This window comes from Neopelma chrysocephalum, unplaced genomic scaffold (assembly GCF_003984885.1).
Source record: "Neopelma chrysocephalum unplaced genomic scaffold, ASM398488v2 Primary Assembly neopelma1_106b, whole genome shotgun sequence".
Taxonomy (NCBI): Eukaryota; Metazoa; Chordata; class Aves; order Passeriformes; family Pipridae; genus Neopelma; species Neopelma chrysocephalum.
Genome location: NW_020897771.1, coordinates 2,688,996 through 2,709,563, shown reverse-complemented (window position 1 = coordinate 2,709,563; position 20,568 = coordinate 2,688,996). Strand labels below are relative to the sequence as shown.

At 40.4% G+C, this 20,568-nt stretch overlaps 1 protein-coding gene across 4 annotated transcripts in view; it reads left to right on the top strand.

The window, feature by feature from the left end:
- Positions 1 to 20,568, top strand: part of NELL1 (neural EGFL like 1) — a 283,038-nt gene that overhangs the window by 9,513 nt on the left and 252,957 nt on the right. For all 4 annotated transcript variants that reach the window (XM_027696334.1, XM_027696335.1, XM_027696333.1 and 1 more), the window contains exon 3: positions 16,710 to 16,860. In XM_027696334.1, coding sequence (XP_027552135.1) covers positions 16,710 to 16,860 — 151 coding nt within the window. The remainder of the gene's footprint in view (positions 1 to 16,709; positions 16,861 to 20,568) is intronic.

Below are 20,568 nucleotides of genomic sequence, written 5' to 3'. Positions count from 1 at the left end.
CTTAAAGCCTTTACTTATAAAACAGTTCCCCTCTAGAAGTTTATTAAGGCTTTGCTGTTTCCTTTCCTAGCAATCTGGCAGTATTTTTCAACTTGGCCTTTAAATTAGGAATGGTCTTTTTACTATGTATGCTATGTTTAGCACTCAGTAAAAGAAACCACCAAGTACTGTTAGAAGTCTAAAGATATATAGTCCTTTCTTCCTTGACCGTTTCTTGACTTGCATTAAACAACCAGTGGATTTGTAAGAGAAACACCTGGCCTGGAGCTCCTGCAGCACAGGGTTCAGTCATGCTCCTTATTCCCACTTTGTACAAGTGACTACTGAGTTCTTTTCTGTACAGCCATGGCTCCAACAGGAAAGGTGAAAGAATAACAAGTATCTTAAAGCACAGAGAAAGGCAATGTTTTTGTGAGAAAGAGAGTGAAACTTGTTGAGTTCCTGAAGCAAAAGGACTGTCCTGCTTCAGGCCAAAGAGAGATCAAAGCTGCAGTGCTAAGGCAGGTAGAGGTGCCTCCCAGAAGACTCTCTTGTTTCTAGATGAAGTGCAACCCTCTCTGTTGGTGTTTTCTTTCAGTGTTTTATGAATCCTGACTTTTTTCCTCACTTAGAGAGTAGAAGTGTTTCCAGACCTCACTCCAAGAGTCTGAGTCCTAGAAGTCAGGTTTCGCAGTGCCAAACTGAAAGGAGTTTTGATTGCTGGCAAGCTTTGAGATTGGTGGGTAAGGACAACTGCATAGGTTGATCTTGTCATCAGGAGTGGGCACATACCCTTTATATCAGGAACTCTGGCTCTGCTTCTGGTAGGACAGTCTTCAGGATACACTTGTTATGCCCTTGTGATGTGCTTGGGGAAGGAGCTCAGCACTGGGCTGCTCAGTAAATTCACAGGGCAGGTGAGGAGGCTGCTGCCTTTGTTCATCCATGCGTGAACATCATCTCACCCGAATCTCAGTGACCTGTGCACTGTGACTGAGGTTTTAATCCACTTCAAGTGTTAAACTCAGTTGTGCCAACATAATGTGCAAGGTGTGTGAGCTGCAGAGCTTCAAAAAGAGCCAGGACTGAATGAGAGGGAGCAGATAACACCTCGGGGAAGAAACATATGATTACTCTTCCGGGGGTGGGTGGTGGGAGGTGTGCAGTGAGTAGGAGAGATAAACTTTAATTTTAGACTTCAGGCGTTAGTCCTTCTTTACATGAGATAATGACACAAGAGTCATTGCTTTCTGTGGGATCTCTCCTGCTATGTTTATAGCAAATATTAAGTATCAGCAGTGTTGTTTTTACAGAACAGAAATCTTACAGTAGCAAAAAAATTAGGAAGGCACAACATGGGTTGCTGGAAATCTTAGTTCTGCCTTCTGTGGTTGTAGAAGAGAGTAGCTCTAGTATCTTCTCTATGCCTGGTGGTATCTGAATATTCCGCCTTGCTGGGATGCTGGGGTTTTTGGGGCACACCTCCTGAGGCTGTCGGTGCCCCACTGCTCCCCATTCTTTGGAACAGTTCCTTCTGAAATACCCTTTCCCTGAGGTGCTGCCAGCCAGGCTGTTCCCTGAGGTGGGGCTGTGGGAAGTGGCCAGAACCAGCAGCACCTCCCCTGGCAGAGGTGTCCTGCACCTCACCGCAACACACAAGTTTATCTTTGTGGAAACTCTGCAAGCTCCTTGAACTCGTGAGCTTTTATTTTATTATCTTAATGGTCAGAGGGTGCCTGTGCTGTGTCATGCTGTGTAGGCCTGCTCTGGTTCCCACATGGGCAGGTGAATTTGGGGTTTTGCCCCATGTTTCCTGTGGGATGCCTATCCCAGGTTTCTGGGTGCTCATGAGGAAGAGGCAGCTGCTGTCAGATAGAAGCCTTTGTATGTGTCAGTAAAAACAGCATCAACATCTGAGGTGTGGGTCAGCCTCTTGTCCCTGTTGTGTGATAACATTCAGGTGTTGCTGCTTCCTCGGTCCTAAATTTTGCCTGTTCTCCTTCTCTTTCCACTGAGATCCCGCTCTCACCAGGGCATGGTAGAATTGGTGGTTTACTCAAACCTGATCTGCTTTCGGGGCTTGGTGGCTCCAAAGGCAGCCACGGGCAGCTCTGCTCACCTCAGTGGTGGCGGCATGGAGATGACAGGGGCCAGGCCAGTGTGTGATTGTGCTTGCGATGGAGATTTGTGGGATTGTGAGAGATAGGGCCCATCCCAACCCTTGGAGAGCGGGATGCTCATCTGCCCTCTGTGCTCATCCCTTGAATGTCCCCCTGCTTTTCCAAGCTCCAGGCTGGCCCTTAGGAGGTGTGGCAGCTGCCCACCATCCTAGAGTGTTGCCAGAGAGTTCCCTCAGAGCTGTTAGCCCTTTGTCAGCACTCCTAAAATAAAAGTTTAAATAGGATCTCAACAGCTGGGCTGGCTGCACCCAGGAGGATGGAGGAAACGGTGACTTCCCTGACAGAGGTGGTTTCTGGGCTTGTGTCCATAAGCAGGTCTTGACGTCTTTTTGGGATCTGGAGTGCTTATCCTGATTTTCCCTCATCATTCCCAGACCTCTGTAGAAGCTGGAAATGAGAGGGAAATAAAGCTGGAAGTTTAGGGGCAAGGACTGAGTGTGTGACAATGATGAGTGGTCCCCCCTGGGAGCCAGGGAGTGACTCGGGCTGTTGCTGGGCAAGGGTGTGGAAGCAGCTGGATGAGATGAACTGTGACAGGCAGGGCAAGGAAATGGCCTCAGACGGGCATGTGGAGGGGAGAGGAGACAAAAAGCTGTGTTGAGGAGCTGGAGGCCAAGAAGGAGACAGGTGATGGCCAGACAGGGATGGTACAAGGACTCTGACCTGGGGGGGGAGTGAGGTGCAGGGATGGAGAGCACAGTAAGGGGAGCTGTGGGCAGCAGCTGGGAGAAGCAGCATGAAGAGAGAGGCACAGGGCTATGGCCTGGGTGGAAAAACCCCAGGACTGCAGTCTTGGACTAGGAGAGTAGGACTGGGTAAAGGTTTGCTTATGGTAGAGGCAGCACCAGGGCAGCATGATAGGGAAAAGCACAGAAAGTTCAGATTTGGTATTGCTGTGAAGTGCCCATGGTAAGTGCTACTGTTTAACAAATGTTTTTGGAGGATGAAACTTGGATAATGTGGTTTTTTTTTTTTATTAGCGATTTAGAACCTTCATTTTGCTGTGCTTTGGTTGTTCACCTGTAAAGTTGAGGTACTAATGCCCTTTCCTCCAACAATCACGGTGTGAAGAATTCATTAATACTTGTAGAGGACTCAAATACTATGCTGCAATAATTAACTTGACTATGGTGTGTTCTACCTTTAGAGAAGGATTTGACCATGGCAGATTTACTGTTCAAGGTGAGCCTTGAACAATAAAAATAAAGCAAAACTTAAGATCCTTGCTTGTTAAATAGTTTTGTTCTTACCTTTGTGCACTGACTGTGAGAAAGGAGCCCTCTGGAAAGAGGTGTGTGGTCCTGTAATTAAGAAAGGTTTTGGAATATGCATCCCCAGAGGGTTGAGTCCCTGTTATACTTAAATTCTAACAACTGCCTAATTTATAAATTATATATATTTTTAATATAGCTAATGTTTTAATGTGTTTTGTATACATAATGTACTTTTCTTTTGCAATGAAAAAGTCTTAAGTGTGGGTTTTTTTCTTTGCAAAACCGACCACTTTCAGAACAGAGAAATGATCTGAAATTAAATGCAATGAAGTAGGAGGGGATAGATGAGGTGAATCATCTTCAATGGAGAAAATTAAAGATCACCTGAGACGTAATTATTAAACAATGCTTTGAGGCTTTGAAGATACATAAACTACTGTTAACTTTGTCAGTTCCCAGGGGTAGTTTTTAAAATACTCATATATACCCATCCTATCTTGGCTGTTTCTTGTTTAATGTTTGAATTATGTTAGAAACCTGTTTAGGAGTAAAATTTATCCACCATATTGATATGAAGGTATTACTTGTAAATAATTGCAGAGTTTCTTGCTCTATATTCTCTTGTTTAAAACACCCCTACCCCCCCTTCCAAGTAAGTGTAGACTAAAATAGAACCATAGTCACATTAAACAACAGTGACCAATTTCTACCTTCCTTCTTTTTTCCCCCCATCCTGAATGCTGTCATTCTGCCTTCTGTTACTTGACATTTTTTGGATTTCCCATCATGTCTGTAATGATTAGGAAAGAATTCTGAGCACACGTTTCCTCTGTCCTTGACAGTTATTTTTGCTTTCCTGGGAGACAATAATTGTGCTACTTGTCTATCTTCATTTGCCATGAGTGTAAGTACAGAGGGGAAGTGGGATAAGCACTTCAGTACTTTTGTAGTATGCTAAAAGCCTTGAATGCTTCTGGCAACCTGTTGACAAAGTCCTGTTGTGAAGAGAAGCAGAAAGGAAAGCAGAAAGAAAAGAAAGTTCTCTGCTCTTCAATGGGCTGAGAGGGGGATGTAGAAATTAGTTTCTGATACTGCTGGTAAGTGTTGTGTTCCACACCATGTGAGCATCTAGGTCCTTACAATGAATGTAGTTCAACTTAGATCAAAGTAAGAATAATAGTCTGAGTTTCTTGTATCTTCATCAAAACAGAAATACAACAAAAATGGTCTTTTCCTGCAAAGATTTTGGCAAACAGATACTCTTAAGTCATTTCATACTGCAAGTAATCAGGTTTTATTAACTACTTGTTTAGTAAACAAGTATTAAACTAGAGTAAGAATATTGTTCTATAGCAAAGTCAGTACCTGAGTTGTGCTGCCTTGAGGCAAATCCCTCCGAGTGTCCCTGGGTAGAGAATCCTGCCCAAGCTCAGGGCAAGTCCCTGCACCTGATATTGCGGGTCTGGGTTAAAAGAGAGCAGAATTGGAGCATTAGTGGGCACTGCTGAGTTAAAACTGCTTGAACAACAGCAGAAGGGAAAAGCAATGCGCAAGAATTGGGCTCTCACTGTAGGCAATGGAACAGGATGGTCCATGATGGTGCGTTTTGACCCCAAGAGCGATATCTTAATTTTTAAACCAATTTTAGTAGAAATACGTTAATATCCATTTGAGAAGAGTATTTACACTTGACCTACTTAATGACATTGCTTCTAAACAGAGCAAATCTTTCACCTAAAAGGAAGTAATTTGAAATTACTATCACACAAATTTAAACACATGAAACAATTTTTTTTTTTTAAGATTTTGTACCTTTAAAAAGTACACAAATGCAGGTATAATGAGACCTAATGCAAGAGGCAGGGATGGACCATTTCCTGTGGTGAAACCCCTGCTGTCTTGAACTATCTGTCAAGAATAAAAATTAGATGCTACTTGAGACCTCAACCTATTTCTTCTATGCCAAACTCTAGATTAGTCCTACCACCTGCAGTGTGGGTGTAGAAATGACAAAAGGGGGACATTTTTTCTCTTATTTTTCATTTTCGCCACATAAATGGTATGAAGAATTCACATGCTGGTTTATGGCATTATGTCATGTGATTGCTTTGCCTTTTGTGGCCTTTTCAATAACAGTACAGAACATTAGATTTTCTCTTTTTTAAGTAGAATGGACAAAAAAATTGGTTTTGGCACCTGATGTCCACTATAACACTGAGCAAAATCCTTAGTTGTGTAGGCTGCATACCTGCTAAAACAGCAAAGTTCTGTAATTCTGACAACAGGGATCTGTGTATCAGTATTTTGGAGCAATAAGTACTATAGCTCAGAACTGCTTTTGCTTCCTAAAAATGTCTCATTGCAGTTTTTCTGTCCTTCATCCTCCCTCCTTTGTGGTAACATTTCTTACAGAGTTACAGCTGAGTTTGCTGTGGGTCCTCTGTGCTATAAATAGGAAAAATAGTATAGGATCACTACAGCTGCAGGGATTATTTTAGAGAGTCTGTCTTTCCCTTGCACATAGGGGTGACTCCTCCCTCTGAAGCTGTGAGTTTTCCATTTGGCATCAGTGGGTTACTTACTTCTTCACTTACTTCTAAAACAGTTAAATTTGTGTTGTAAAGCTTAGTTCTGTGTTGTGCAGCCTCCTTCTTTTACTTTTTCTTTTCATTTTTTAAAAAGCTTTTGTAAACTGGAACATAGCAAAGATATTCTGAGAGCAAAACACGCATAAAACTGGATCTTGTAGTTTAAACACTCATTGCTTCTATGATGAAAGACTGTCTACAGATGGCATTCAGACCTGCCTCTGCTTCTCTCCACTTTGCCTCATTGTGAATAATAACGTTGAAATTTTAGAGCTTCTTCTTGGGGACTGGGGAAAATAACAAAGCCAAGATGTGTGGGAGGAGAGTGGGGTTTGTGTGTTTACATGTTGTGATTTTTCTTGGTCTGTGGAGGTCTCTGCGGATGTTCATCGTGCTGTTTGGAAAATGAAGTAGCACAACCTTAAAGCATGATATTTGTAGAATAATTTGGTAAATGCTGGTGATTTGGAAACCATGTACTGCACTTATCCCAAGTCTTCCTTTTAAGGGAATCTGCTGGCAAGTTGTGGTAGGAGGACTCTGCAGTATTAGTTACAGTAATCTTGTTGGGGAAGTGGGCGAAGTAATTTAGGTTTACTTCACTGTAACTAATTATGAAGCCAGAAAAAAATTCTCTCTCTTTTATAATACTATTGTCCACATATTTAAGTCATGCCCTCTGCTTTAGCTTTTTTTCTCTGCTGCTGGCACTGCTTTTAATGTTTTTTGATGTCTTGCGAGTACCAGCTTTCAGGTGGGATATTTCTAGCTTCATGCCATCCTAATCGTTTCAAAATGCAGCCATTAAAAAAAAAAGTAAACATTGTTGCTGATGTTACTGCTAACAGCAAGAAATGCAAAAAAGGGGGGACACATGTGGCAGTTCTATTTAAATAAAAGCTTATTTTCAGAAACAAAGGCTTATGGAGAAAAGGGGAGCTCTTAGTACCCGAAGCACGTTTGCTGTTACGGATGAACCCACAGCAATGGATGCTATCAAAGTTGTCATATTTTATTCATGAGTTGTGGTATGCTTGGGTGAAATAAGAAAAGCAATGCTCCAAATCATAATTATGGTGTAAAAAAATAAAACAGTTATTATTGTGATATTTTTAAAAAAATTCTTAAATCTCTCAAGTAATTAATATAAAACTTGTGGATAATGACTAATGTTAGCTGTATTTGTGGGTCTTTGTTGGGAGGTGTTGAGAAACACTTCACCAATAGCATTTATACTTATTTTGGGAGAAAATATAAATGTGTGCTTATGTGTGTTCCAAGAAACAAAGACAACTGGAATATTGAATATAAACATAAAGAGGTTGACAGCAGAAATTATACTTCAATAGAGAAGGGCTCTGACAAATGTATTATGCCTCATGCTATTATCATGCAGTTAATAAATAAAACAGACACCCAGGATTTAATTTGCTTTAGCAATAACATGGAAGTGATTTTTCTCCTTAGGGAAAGAAAACAGAAGGGAGAATTAGTTCATGAAACACATATTGTTAATGCTTATATAAATCATATATAGAGAATTAAAAAAAAAATTTTAGTAATACATGAACTAAATGCCTTAAAAGTAATTAAAAAATTATTTAGACTGTCAAGTCACTGGGAGTTTTTGAACCAAGAGAGCACTTCAGCATATGCTTACTTTGGACTTTATGGATAATTTCATTGCCTTTAGTTGGATTATTCATGTGATAAAATCACTGGAAATTAAAACCTTTGTGTAGGTGTAGCCAGCTCTGTGAGCTGCATTGGGTGTAGTAACCTCTCTCTGCAAGTGAAGAAAGCGAGTCAAAGATTTCTGTTTTGCTGAAACTTCCCTGTTAATGAACTATTTAAATAGTATTTTGATTTACACGCTCAAGAATCCAGGTTTCCACCAGGGAGGCAGATTCTGATTTCTGTGTCCTTGCTGAAGTTGGACTGGGATTTTCAACAGAGTCAAAGTAATTTAGGAATTCAGCTTCTCTCCTGCTTCAGTGGGATCTGGTACTTAAAATTTCTTTGAAATGGATTACTTGTTTACTCTATCTGTCATTCATGTTGAGCTTAAGATTCCTACAGCACTTTAGAAGTATTTGTGATTAATATTTATTTTTAATACTGTTGCCATAAAGTATGAGCAGTATTATTACCTGGAAGAAGGAAGAATGCTAAATGAGAAATCAGAATTATTACATATTGCCTAAGAATATAAATGGATCAGTCTCTCTGCATGCTCTGTTGAAAAAACTTATATTTTATTTCTAGATTACAAACGGACTTAGAGTTATAGTGGGAGGAAACAAGACCAAACTTACACTTAGTGGTAAAATGTAGCTTCTGTGTCTGATTTTTCGTTCTAGGTAACCTGCTACCATCTTAAGTCTCCTTTAAACAAATGCAGCTGAAGAACATGTTTTGTCAAGCTCAGTATATGTTATAATTTTTTAAAAGCAATTTCTAATTTTTTTTGTGTGTCTGTGACATTGAGCATACCTGAAAATGTTTTGTAGAAGGGGAGGAAAGAAATTGTTTCGCTTGCTTTTGCATGGAGCCGTATTTTTGAGCGGCTCATTATTCTCTGTGACATTAGCATTTAATATACCCTTGAAATAGATCCCTGAAGTGGACAGTACTCCTGAAAAACAGATAGTACATTGGAATGATTCTTAGAAGTGCTTTTTCCCAGTGTTGTGTACGTTGCCACTGGCCCTGTTCAAAGCGTTGCCGGTGTAGTCCATGTTCTTTCTGTTAAAATGTTTTTATTTTCCAAATCTGCAAACAGCAATCTTTATAGGCACAGTGATGTGATACCTTATCTAATGTAGGTAAACAGTGGAAAAGATGATATAATCAGTGACTCCTGAACTAATTAACTAACAACACATGTAATTTGATTAACTCACATGATTTAAGAGCAGATTATGTGCTTTTAGTGATAGTGAACTCCTGGAGCATTTCAACGAAGCATTTAATTTAAGGGATCAACCACTTGTAAATAGTCTTGATTTCAGTATGAATCCCTTGAGGAAACAACAGAGCCTACTTGAGAAGACGAGCTCAGCCGCCGCTTAAAATATTTGGAAAAAGTTCAAGTGGCTTCCTTCAGTAACAGGTGATGTGCAGCCCCAGCAAGGCAGTCCCTGTTGAGCTCACCAGGAAGGTTGTTCCAAAGCCATTTGGCTTACTGCAGTTTTCTGACTTTGCTCCATAATGGCCAAATGGTTTGATGGCACAGTCCGTTGCTGCGCTGTGCCCGTACCCAGGGCTGCTGCTCATCCTTCTGCTGCTGGAGGGATCGCTCCAGCGCTTTCCTTGGGCATTCTGTCCAGGTGGGTGGAAAACACAAGGGAGGGCCCTGGAGGTAGGAAACCCATATGAATTTTTTCGATATAGGCTTTCTGCCGCCATGGGTTCTCTGCCACTTCAGGCCCCTTTTGCTGGCTGGAGAAGCAGAGGTGGCCATTTTCTCTCTTGGCATGTATTCATTTCCGAGTCTTGTGCCGTGTCTGCTGCTCTGTTTGTTCCAGAGTTCTCAGTTTCCAGAATTCAGTTTGAAATGCTGATAAAGCAAACAAAGGACTTAGACTCTCTGACAACTACTTAATTAGCATGAGTGTGGTCACTCCAGCTGGTGCTCCAGTCAAGCCAATTTTCAAGAAGTGAAGAGTCTGACATTAGCTAAATTATTGGTTGAGGAGAAACTGTGATTTGATAAGTATTCTGCTTGATTTTTTCAGTGGCTCAAAGTTCTCCTGCCCCTGGCATCTGGAGTTTTAGGATTGGGTTTGTAGTAGCTTCCTGAAAGGATTAAAAAATATATATATTAAAAAATATGAATATATAATATTTTAAATGCTAGATTAATTTTGTTGGGAGAGACCTCTTTGGAAACAAGTTTCCAAACATGTGCATCAAAATGACAGCGATATATAAGCATGTATAGCCAGGGTAGTTTTGCATCATGCAAAAGGAGAATTTCCATTGAATTACGCTGTTTTCCCACCTTCTGTAGTGGAACTGCTTTTGCTGTATAGTCATGGGAACTTACCTTTGTGACATTAGCTGTTCACCCTGGTAATTGCTCCATCCTCTAATTTAATGAAAACCCATTAAACCGAAACAATAATTAAAATGAGACATCATCTCTGTAGGAGGCTTGCATATTAAAATCACCAAGCATTTCACTGCAGACAGATCTTATTCCTGAGAAACAGTGTTTGGAGCAACATGTAAAAAGTGATTTACTATGAATAATCATAATTTAGAAAGCTGTGCTGTTGAACATGATTTCCTACTGTTTATTACTGACTCTGAGTGGATCTAGCAAGGCAAAAACATTTACAATGTCTTTTTATGCCGGTGAGAATACATAGAAGCAGTGATGTGCTTGAGAGAAAACATCACGCCCTCTTTGGTCCTGCCTGGTAGCATAGTTTTTAAGAGAAGGGTGAGCTGTTTTCTGACCCCTGTCTCTGGGTTGCTGGCAAGGAGGACAGGTGGTCCTGGTCCCAACTGTTCCAGTGCAGGGGCCCCAGAGAGCAACACAGTGCCAGCCCAGCATCTTAACATAAATTTGCATTTATTTTCCCTTGGCAGTACCCCCCAACTTGCTAAAACCCATCCTGGTGTGGAAGCAGTGTAGGCAAGTGGGTCTCTGCAGCACAGTGTGTTGTCTCAAGCCTTAGAGCTGATTGAGCTCCCAAAGTGCTCTGAGGGATATTCATGGCTCTGTGCCTGTTCCTGGGACAGGAGCACGTTACAAAGTCTTTTATTTTGTTTGCATATAAGGAGAAATTTATGTGAATTTTTTCCCCACAGCTTAAAATAAAAAACTAGTGGTGTCTACAGGTAACTACATTTTGCCCTTGCTAGGTGGGGAGGGACACTGAAGCATTTCACTGCCAAGCAGGGAAATGATTCTTTTTGGAGAAGATCCCCATTGTTAGTGTTAGCATCCTTTGGGGGACTTTTGGATCTGTTAGTGACTTGTGTGGACTGAGGTGTGCTCTTAGAAGAGTAGGAAAGAGTGGGAGTGGGCACCTATCACCATTAGTGTTTTGGGCTGTTCTTTTTTTTAACCAGTTCTTCTGAAGATGTTTTGTGGGACCAATGTGCAGAAAAGGAGGCAATGCACTGGATCTCACTTGAGCTCAGAGGCTTTGAGGAAGCACCTGCCTGCAGTGAACAAGAAGGCTGGTGTGTGTTAGGAACTGTCTACACTGAGAGTTGCTAGTGTTGGATCCTCCTCCTAATCTTGGCATCATTTTTGAAAAGCTGATGACTTAAAAAAAGTGGGGCTATGAGGTGATTTTATTTCTTTGTTTTGCTTTTTAAGTATAGATTTTGGTTTTATTGGATTTTGCCCATAGCAAGGTAAAAGCCAATATGATGTAATATTCAATTCTTTAATTGCTGTAGCTTAAATCCAGATTGTCTGTTGTTGCAGAGTTAATTTCTACTTGCTTGTCCAGAGTGACTTTTCAAAGGCTCTCCTGAAAGCACGTTGAAGCAAATAGCTTTAAAATGATTGAAGTTACCAATAAAGCAATGTGTTCCGCAGTATATTCTCTGCCAAAGGAAGTCAAAAGTATTCAAGCAGGCTAGTGAATGATAAAAATGTATCTGTAGCTTTAGAAAATGAGTCGATTCAGAACGAAATTTTAGTATTTTTCCTCTAATGGGGCATCTATTATAGAAAAATTATTTCCTGGATGGACTGGGATTCAGCTTTTAACCACTGGTGCACGTCTTTCATCGCTTAAAATTCCAGCCCAAATGGTCATGTATTTCCCTTTGTACCATTGTTGTCAAAGTAAGTTTGGCAAGACCTTTGCCTTCTTTCCTTTTCTTTCTCCAGCTCATTTTGCCTGCTTCTGTGTGGTGGCAGTTTTCTTACACTGTTTCTAACGGAGTTGACTCCCAGCTTCTCCCACTTTCTTATTAGGGGCCTCTAAAGTGTTCTGGGTTACAAACTGCAGAAGCCTGAGGTTTTAATTTTTAGTTGCTGGAGCTGGTGATGGGTAGTGCATTGAATCCACACAGGAAGATGTGACTTGAGGACCTAAATCAGGTTGGGTAAGGACCTAAATCAGGTTGGGTAAGGACTGATGCTAATCCTGAGTTATTACACCTAATTTCATTTGGATGTAGGGTTAGTGTGTACCAAAATACCTGTACATTTCATACGTATGGGGTAAAGCTTGATCTGACCTTGTTGGCCCCAGAGCAGCGTTGCCTTTCATCTGGACTGGTTTGATGATGAAGTTAGAACACACCTATGCTGAAATAAAAATTTGAGACTTATTTTGAAGGTGCTGATAGTGAGTATTGTGAGCTGTCACAGTTGTGGGTAAAATTTCTCCGGGTGGCCGGGGCTGTAAGAACTGCAGCTGGGCAGGGGACTGAGCTCTTCTCTGCAGAGCCTGGCCAGGGTTGTGCTGCGGGCACTGAGCCCTGCGTGAGTGTAGCCCTGGGAGCTGCTTCCTCTTGTAGCTCTTTTTGACTTGGTAGGGCTGTGCTGGTCAGGGGCTGAATGGGCTCACGTGGGACAAGGTATCCAGGAGAAGGCAAGGTGGCATCCCTGGGGGTGGGGGAGATGGTGCCCCATGGGAAATGTGCCCCCAAGGAAATGTGGGATGGTGGTGACTAAATGGGTATGGCAGCTTGTCCTGGCAAACCGCACCATTGGTTAGCGTTTGGCACTTCTTCCTTAGACATTCATGAAGGATGTTGAGGGGCTGGAGCAGGTCCAGAGAAGACCAATGAGGCTGGTGAAGGGACTCGAGCGCAAGTGCTGTGAGGAGGGGCTGAGGGAGCTGGAGTTGTTCAGCCTGGAGAGGAGGAGGCTCAGGGGAGACCTCATCCCTCTCTACATCTCCCTGACAGGAGGGTGTAGCCAGGTGGGGGTTGGTCTCTTCTCCCAGGCAGCGATCAGTAAGACAAGAGGGCTCCGTCTTAAGCTCTGCCAGGGGAGGTTTAGGTTGGATATTAGGAAGAAATTTTTTACAGAGAGCGTAAACAGGCATTGGAATGGGCTGCCCAGGGAGGTGGTGGATTCACCTTCCCTGGAGGTTTTAAAAATGTGACTGGATGTGGCACTTAGTGCCATGGTCTGGGAACCACGGTGGGGTTGGATCAAGAGTTGGACTTGATGATCTTGGAGGTCTTTTCCAACCTGGTTGATTCTATTCTATGCATCTTAAAAAAAAAGGAATTTAAATCAAGCAACAAATATGCTCCCTCTGACATGGGTGTGTCTTGTGCTTTTCTGTTTTGCTGAAGGTAGGAAGTTGCCCCTGCTTGATGCTCTGAGATGATTTGTGTCTCTTGGACTTTCAAATAACTGAGTATGCTTGCTTTCTTTCCTTGTTTAATTTTAGAAACACTCTGGTATGTCTTAAAAAACTCTCCAGACAGTCAGTATTTCAAATTAGGAAAATATAATCACATAGAAGGACATATGAAAGTCATATCTGTTTTTATTTATTTTGCTGAGATTGCATTATCATTCAAGCATGAAGCGATGTTTCAGTGAAGATTGCTGTATAAACCTATATTGTTCTATATAATGTAGGAAATACGACATTTCATTACAAGCAGACAGTTATTTTTATCGAGAACATAAAAAGTATTTTGCCTTTCAGGCACCTGTGGTGAGGGGGTGTATGTATTCTCAATTTTTCTTTTTCTTTTTTTTTTTTTGAAGTGTGAAAATCAACCTGAAAATAGAAAGCTCTTATTCTAAATGGATCATACTCCCAGTCCATTTGTATGGTATTTTCTGCAGAAATCAAGCAAAACACAGAAAGATGATGTTCCCAGGGATTGTGTGGTGTGAGGAGGGACACTGCTAGAGAGGTGCAGCGTGGGGGGGTGTCCCCTGGGGACAGGAGCTGTGTTGGCTGGGCCGTGTCCTCAACAGGCCTCTAGAGCAATGGTTCTTTCCCAGCATTTGGGTCCCAGGTTGGAAGCCCAGGTTTGTGCTCAGCACCCCTGTCCTGTGCCCTCTGGTATCCCCCCCAGCCTTGGTGGGCTTCCCAGCTTACAAATCCAGTTGCAGGCTCTTGGGTTCCATTTGCCATCTTGCCACAGAACTGGTGGGAAAGTCCTCTTGAGGTTATTGATGTTGGGTTATGAAAAGTGGCATTTCTGTAGATACTTCTGCATCTGCAAGTAAATTTTTCACCTGGCTTGCAGTAGGGATGTTCCAAGCCACTGGTAATGAGTGGAACTACTCAAAATAAAATAGCACTGTGCTTGGAAGTGTGTTAATTTCTAAAAGCCTGGTTATATAACCTCCTTAGTGCCAATTATACTAGCACAGGGTTGCAAAGCACTATATGAATTGTATTATCTAGTAGTTTGAACCCAACACTCTGGAATTTCAGAACTTTGGATCTTGCTGCTTTTAATCAACAGAGAACCAATAACAGTGTTGCATGTGGTTTTGGTGTAGTTGTGACTATGAAGTCACATTGAGTATGGTAGAGTATGGCACAATATTTCAAAGTATGTTTCTAACTGAAGTAGGGACTGTGTTGATTAACCATTCCTGATTCTGACCAAGGAGCCCTATATTTTTGTATAAAATTTGATAAACATAGAAATAAAACTTACAGAGGTTTGATATTTGTATAAAATTTGATGGATGGATGGTGGGATGTGGCTTTATATCCGGGCCTTCCTATAATGAGGAAACGTTGTACATTGCAGGGCTTGACTGAAGTTTTAACATGTGTGTTCCACTGACAGCGCTGCCTGTGCTTTCATGTCAAAGAATTTTTGAAAGCTTAGTTAAGTCATATTTTATTTCTGGTAATTGTGACAACTATAAGAAAAAAATTGTCAGATATGAAGGTTTTTAACCTTCAAACGGTGATAATTATCTTCATCTGTCAAGTCTTGGACATTGTATCTGAGTCTTACTTGGAACTTAGTACCAGTGGATTGTCTGTCTCTGTAGATAGCAAACTGGATATTGGTGAATTTATGGGTGTATGGGATACATAGTTTTGTGTCTCCTGTATCAGCTTTGTAAAAGGAAACTACACAGTATTTATGATCAGTAATAACACCTGCTAGGTGAAGATAACGATACAGATAACAAAATCTAATAGATAAAGACAAAATCTGGTCTTCTGTGCTGGATTGTTTATTCCATTCCACTATATGATGGCAGGGGAAACAATTTCTGTTCTTTGAAGCTTTACCCTCTGCTATGATAAAAGTGGTGTTGGACGGACAAATAGTTTGTTGCGGTAAAGTGAGCACTATATTTATTTATCAGGGTAATTTAAGCCCCTGGGAAAGATTTTTAAATGATGACTAAGTGATTTTTGATGTCTAATCTGCAGTATTTTTCAGAGATGAGCCTTTCAGAGTGCAGGTGTATTATGGATTCTGAGTGTGTAAACTCATTTGGAGGGTCTTAAGCTGTACAGGAAAAATTGAGACACCCAATTACAAAACATGCTTGAATACTTTTTCCTTGGAGTTTGGTTTCAGTCCATGGCATTCCCTCAGTAGTTGTGTGTCTGAGGTTTTAGGTTGTTTTCCAAGCCAGCCTCTTCTCTTTCTGTCTGCAAAGCCTCATTTAATGACACAATGGGGTCCTTTTTAGTTTGGGTGGTTTTTTTTCTTTTTTTTTTCCTGCAGTGAAATTCTGAATTGTAAATCTCATCACTCCTTTGTGTGTTATATCATGCTTGCTGGGCCGTATTCTCAGGATTCAGCAGAGTTATATGGTTTTTTTGCCAGCTGAGAATTTTTGCTGGCATTTTTTGGCTCCAAAGTAAACCTTTGGAAAGGATGCACACAGGGTTTCTAATTGGTTGTGACATCCAGAAACCGCAAGTGGCTCAGGTCTTGCAAACGTGTGACAAAGGCCCAGCATGAGAGAGACATGGCAAGGGGTGGGAAGGTGAATTGCCCTGATTTCTCCCTTTCTGTTGTTAATTGTCTTTGGTAGTGATGATGTATGGCAAATGAAAGGATGAGGTAAAAATGAATGCGGAGGAGACTGTGCATTTGAACCTTTGAAGATCAAATACGAGAAGGCAATGATGCTGCTTAGACATGAGCAGGATTAGCGAGACTGAAATGTTTCCGAATCTGCCTGGTCAGGTTGTGGTTTAATAAATATTGTATGAGCTGTCACACTCTGCTTGTTTAAACTGAGAAATCCCTGGAACAGCAGCGGATTGCAAGCGTGTCTTGTATTTATTTCTCAGGCAGGAGCGCAACCGTAGAGCATTATTAGCAATAATACATCTCTGCCTTACACTGTGCAAGGACAGGTTCCCTGTGATGTATGATGGAGAGGTGGAAATGGAGTCAGTGGTAAAAACTGAAATTGGAGCTTGGTGAATTGTGTTGGGAGAGGCAGTGCCTGAGATTTCTCAGAATTTAGGAGCCTATTTATCTGCCTGCAGCACACCTTATTTACAGCAACTTAATCTGCTCGCAGCAGACACAAATGGCTCAGCATCCCGTCAAAAAATCCATCAGAAAATCAGTAGCTGACCAGTTGTGAGCTTGTCCAAGTGACAAGTGGGCATGCTGACAGAGATGGCATTTGGGTTTTTTCATGGAAAAAGTGTGGTGGTGGAACATGGTAGATGACTCTCAAAAATGAAAAATATTGATGTGAAAATGAAAAATGTAATCTAAATCTTTCTGACTTGGCATTTTTACTGTAATGTTATTTCCCTTTTTCTTTTTTTTTTTTTTTTTTTAAATAAAATTCTTAGATGTAGAAAGAGAAATCCACGCAGCACCCCATGTGAGTGAGAAGTTAATTCAGCTCTTTCGGAATAAAAGTGAATTCACATTTCTGGCCACTCTGCAACAAAAGGCATCGACTTCTGGAGTTATACTGTCCATCCGAGAGTTAGAGCACAGGTAAGAGGAAATTGTTTCTCTCTTGCAGCAGTAGCAACATAAAAGATCCTGAGCACTCTGGTGTGCTTGGGCAATGTGTTGAAATGGTGGATGTAAAATCTGACATGTAAGGTAGAGCATTTCTTCGTAGTTTGCAATGTGCTACTTTTTCTAGTTGTTTTTTTTATTATAGGAGTAATTCATTATATATGTATCCTGACCTGTAAAATAACTTAAACAGAAAGATCAAAGCCAATGTGGTATAGATGCTTTGGAAGTTACAAATCTTGTAATGCAATTTTACTGACTAGTTTATCATATGTGCTTTGGAGTTTGCTTTTTCATGAAAGTTAAACTTGCATGTGTTTCTTGCTTCACTGTGTTTTGTAACATTATGAAAGAATATGTTTTCTTGGAGATTCAGCAATTGAGCTATTAAGCAATTAAGCTACTTGTGCCTCCCTATGATACTGTGTATGTTTTCTTCCCAACATAAGACATTATATTCCTTTTTCATGTATGTCTTTTTTTTCCCCTTTTTTTCTGGTTGCCAGTGTAGGAGGAAAAAAAGAGATCTCTTTGATTAGCTATTATAGTGGCAGACATCTGTTTGTTTAAAAAAAAGAGTACACTTGGTATTATGGTCCATAATACAATTCCAATGATGTTTTGATGTTTCAAAGTGTGTGTTGCATCAAATAGCCTCCTACTTGTAACTTTGTGAATGCTTTTTGAATAATATCTTAGGTCTTGAAGGACCTTTGTGTCTAGTCTGACACATAAAAGACTAGTTCTAGTCTTTTCTATTGTAATACAAGTAATAGGATATTCTTTGTTTTCTCCCATTTCAAATCTAATACCAGTCGATCTGCAGCACTTCTTTTGTGAAAAAAAAATAAAATCTTATTGGTATTTGTCTTAATCATGTACATGATACTCAATTCTTAGCCCAATTTCTTACCTTTTTTGAGGAAGTATATGAAGGAGAAGGCAGTGGCTTTATTATGACCAAACGGTCAATGATGGCTTTTGCCAGTGCAACAGCAGAGGTGTCCAGACTAGGATGGTTAAGGGGAGGACTCTGCTGTCTCCCTATTCTATCATCATACTTTTCTGTCACCTCTACTTTCTTATTGGTCTTTCTTTTACTTCATTCCTTCTTGCGTTTTTCAGACCATTGTTTCAGTCTAGAAGAATATCATTGTACGTTACAGAGGGATCCCTCCCTCCATCTCTTCCTGTTTTCCTTCTCTTACTCTATCGTTCCTTTCATCATTAATTTTCAATTCCTCCAAGCTTTTCCAGGCCGTTGTAGCTCTCTGAAGTCATGGTTAACAGGATCAGTTTGCCACATTAAGGGTTTGTTTATTTATTTATTTATTTGAGAAACAGGATGTTGAGGACAGCCATTGAACAGACAAACAGTCACATGCCTGCACTTAGCGAAATCCAAGGTCAAACTAGACAGGCAGAGATGATTATACAAAGCAAGGCACATGGATTTTTAGATATGGCATCTACTGAATGCAGCTACTCAAGTCCTCTATCTTGACAGGCAGGGGCTTGTAGAGAGATGTGCTATGCAGGAGTAATCTTGGTTGAACAAAATACACTGCTGTCGCCCTCTCTGGCACTGAGGTTATCTATAATATTTAAAATTATGACATCTGCTTAAAAATATATGCGGTTGAAGGATTGTGTGCTGGTCTTGTTTAAACCTTTGTAGCTCTCTGTGATGTTTCTCTAACTGCTCAAGCCATTCTGTAGCTTTGCATGTGAACTGAAATGGGTGCAGACCCTTGTAACAGGGAAGCCTTTTATGAACTGTTGCTCCTACTAAGCTTCTGATAATTATCATGGTTCTGTTCTAGTGACATCCTTTTTTTTGGTCAAGCCTTTTCAACTTCCCCCGTGTCTATGAAAATGCAAAGAGAATAATAAGGAGCATCTTTATGTTTGATCATGATTAAGATGTATGGGAACAAGTATAAGGGTACATTTATTACTTAACCAGTATAGTTCTTACTTAACCAGTATAGGCTATGGAAAAACCAGTAACTCTTCTCTTTGCACAAAATAGGAGATATTATAGTTAAGGGCATAATGTTTTTTAACTTATCTGCAAAAGTGGCCAAGTTAAAAAGTTTAAGGCTTCAGATCATGCAGGAAGTCAGCAACACCTGAATTATAGGAGCTGTGTTGGCTGTTGGCACCAGAGTTCATATCTCTGGGGGAAGTGTCTTTTTTTGATTGTGCACAGATTTAATAGATGAGAAATAGGTGTTATTGCAGGCAATGAGGAGGTGTGTGTATATGTAGACATACACACATGTGTCTATGTTCTAAGTTACATATGGCACCATAACAGCATAGGTAGTTACCTCATGGCAAACTGTCTTTTGATGTAGTGGAGATGATTGTCCTACGGTGATACTACATAGAATGCTTGGTCTAAATTTCACTTCTCTAGTAAGTTTTAGCGGGATTTTATTTTCCAATGGAATGGAACTCTTAAACTGAAGATATTAAAATAAGATTAACACAATTTTTCTTGAAGTGATTTAGATATGCTATTTTGTTTAATTCTAAAGGGATATTTCACAGCAATTAGAGATTTGCTGTTAATTTATATCATCATTTGATGGACAGGATGTATACTACAATGATGGCAAATGCATCTTTGTTAATATTTTGTTGAGTCAGTTTAATAATGATAAAGACTTTGTTTTCATGATTCAAATGTATTAAAATACAACTTGGAAAATAGAAAGCTTAATTAACACAGATAAAGTCTAATTGAAGAGTCTGAGAGTTTGTGCACACTGTGCACATAGTTATCTGGGATACAGTGGTAAAGCAACAGATTATATTTTTGTTCCTAAATTATAGATAATGAAATGCAATATAGGATGGACAAACATGTTACTTGGGGATGCAGAAGATAGAAACTGTTTTTCTTGATTGGGGAATTATGCTAGCTGATTCTTCCTAGATGAGCTTTCTGAGCTATTTTGCTCACAACCTTTGACTCTTCAGAGCACCGAAACACTTGAAAAAGGCCATCAAGATATTTAAAATCCTACATAATGAATCCTTATTTCAAAAGTGATTTAATACAGTTTCATCTGAAGTTGTCTGCCTGCTCCCTACCTGCTCTGGCCTTGCATGGTCCAGAGCCCAAGAACATAAATTAGATGGAGTCAGTATTGCCTTTCAGCTGTTTAATCGCTGGGTTTGAGATATATTGATGGCTCTTTTCCAGTACTGGCCAAGATCAGTATCCAGAGAAATATATCAAGGATGTTCAGGTACCCATGTGTTATCATTCTTTCTGAAGAGTGTTTAAAAACGTGAGATCCCACCATGGTAGAACTGAGGAGCGAGTCATAAGATGAATGTTGTGAAGATTTTCTTACAGGGAGCACTAAAACCTTTCTTTCTTTCTGTCTTTCTTTCTGTCTTTCTTTCTGTCTTTCTTTCTGTCTTTCTTTCTGTCTTTCTTTCTGTCTTTCTTCCTGTCTTTCTGTCTGTCTTTCTGTCTGTCTTTCTGTCTGTCTTTCTGTCTGTCTTTCTGTCTGTCTTTCTTTCTGTCTTTCTGTCTTTCTTTCTGTCTTTCTTTCTGTCTTTCTTTCTGTCTTTCTGTCTGTCTTTCTGTCTGTCTTTCTGTCTGTCTTTCTGTCTGTCTTTCTGTCTTTCTTTCTTTCTGTCTGTCTTTCTGTCTGTCTTTCT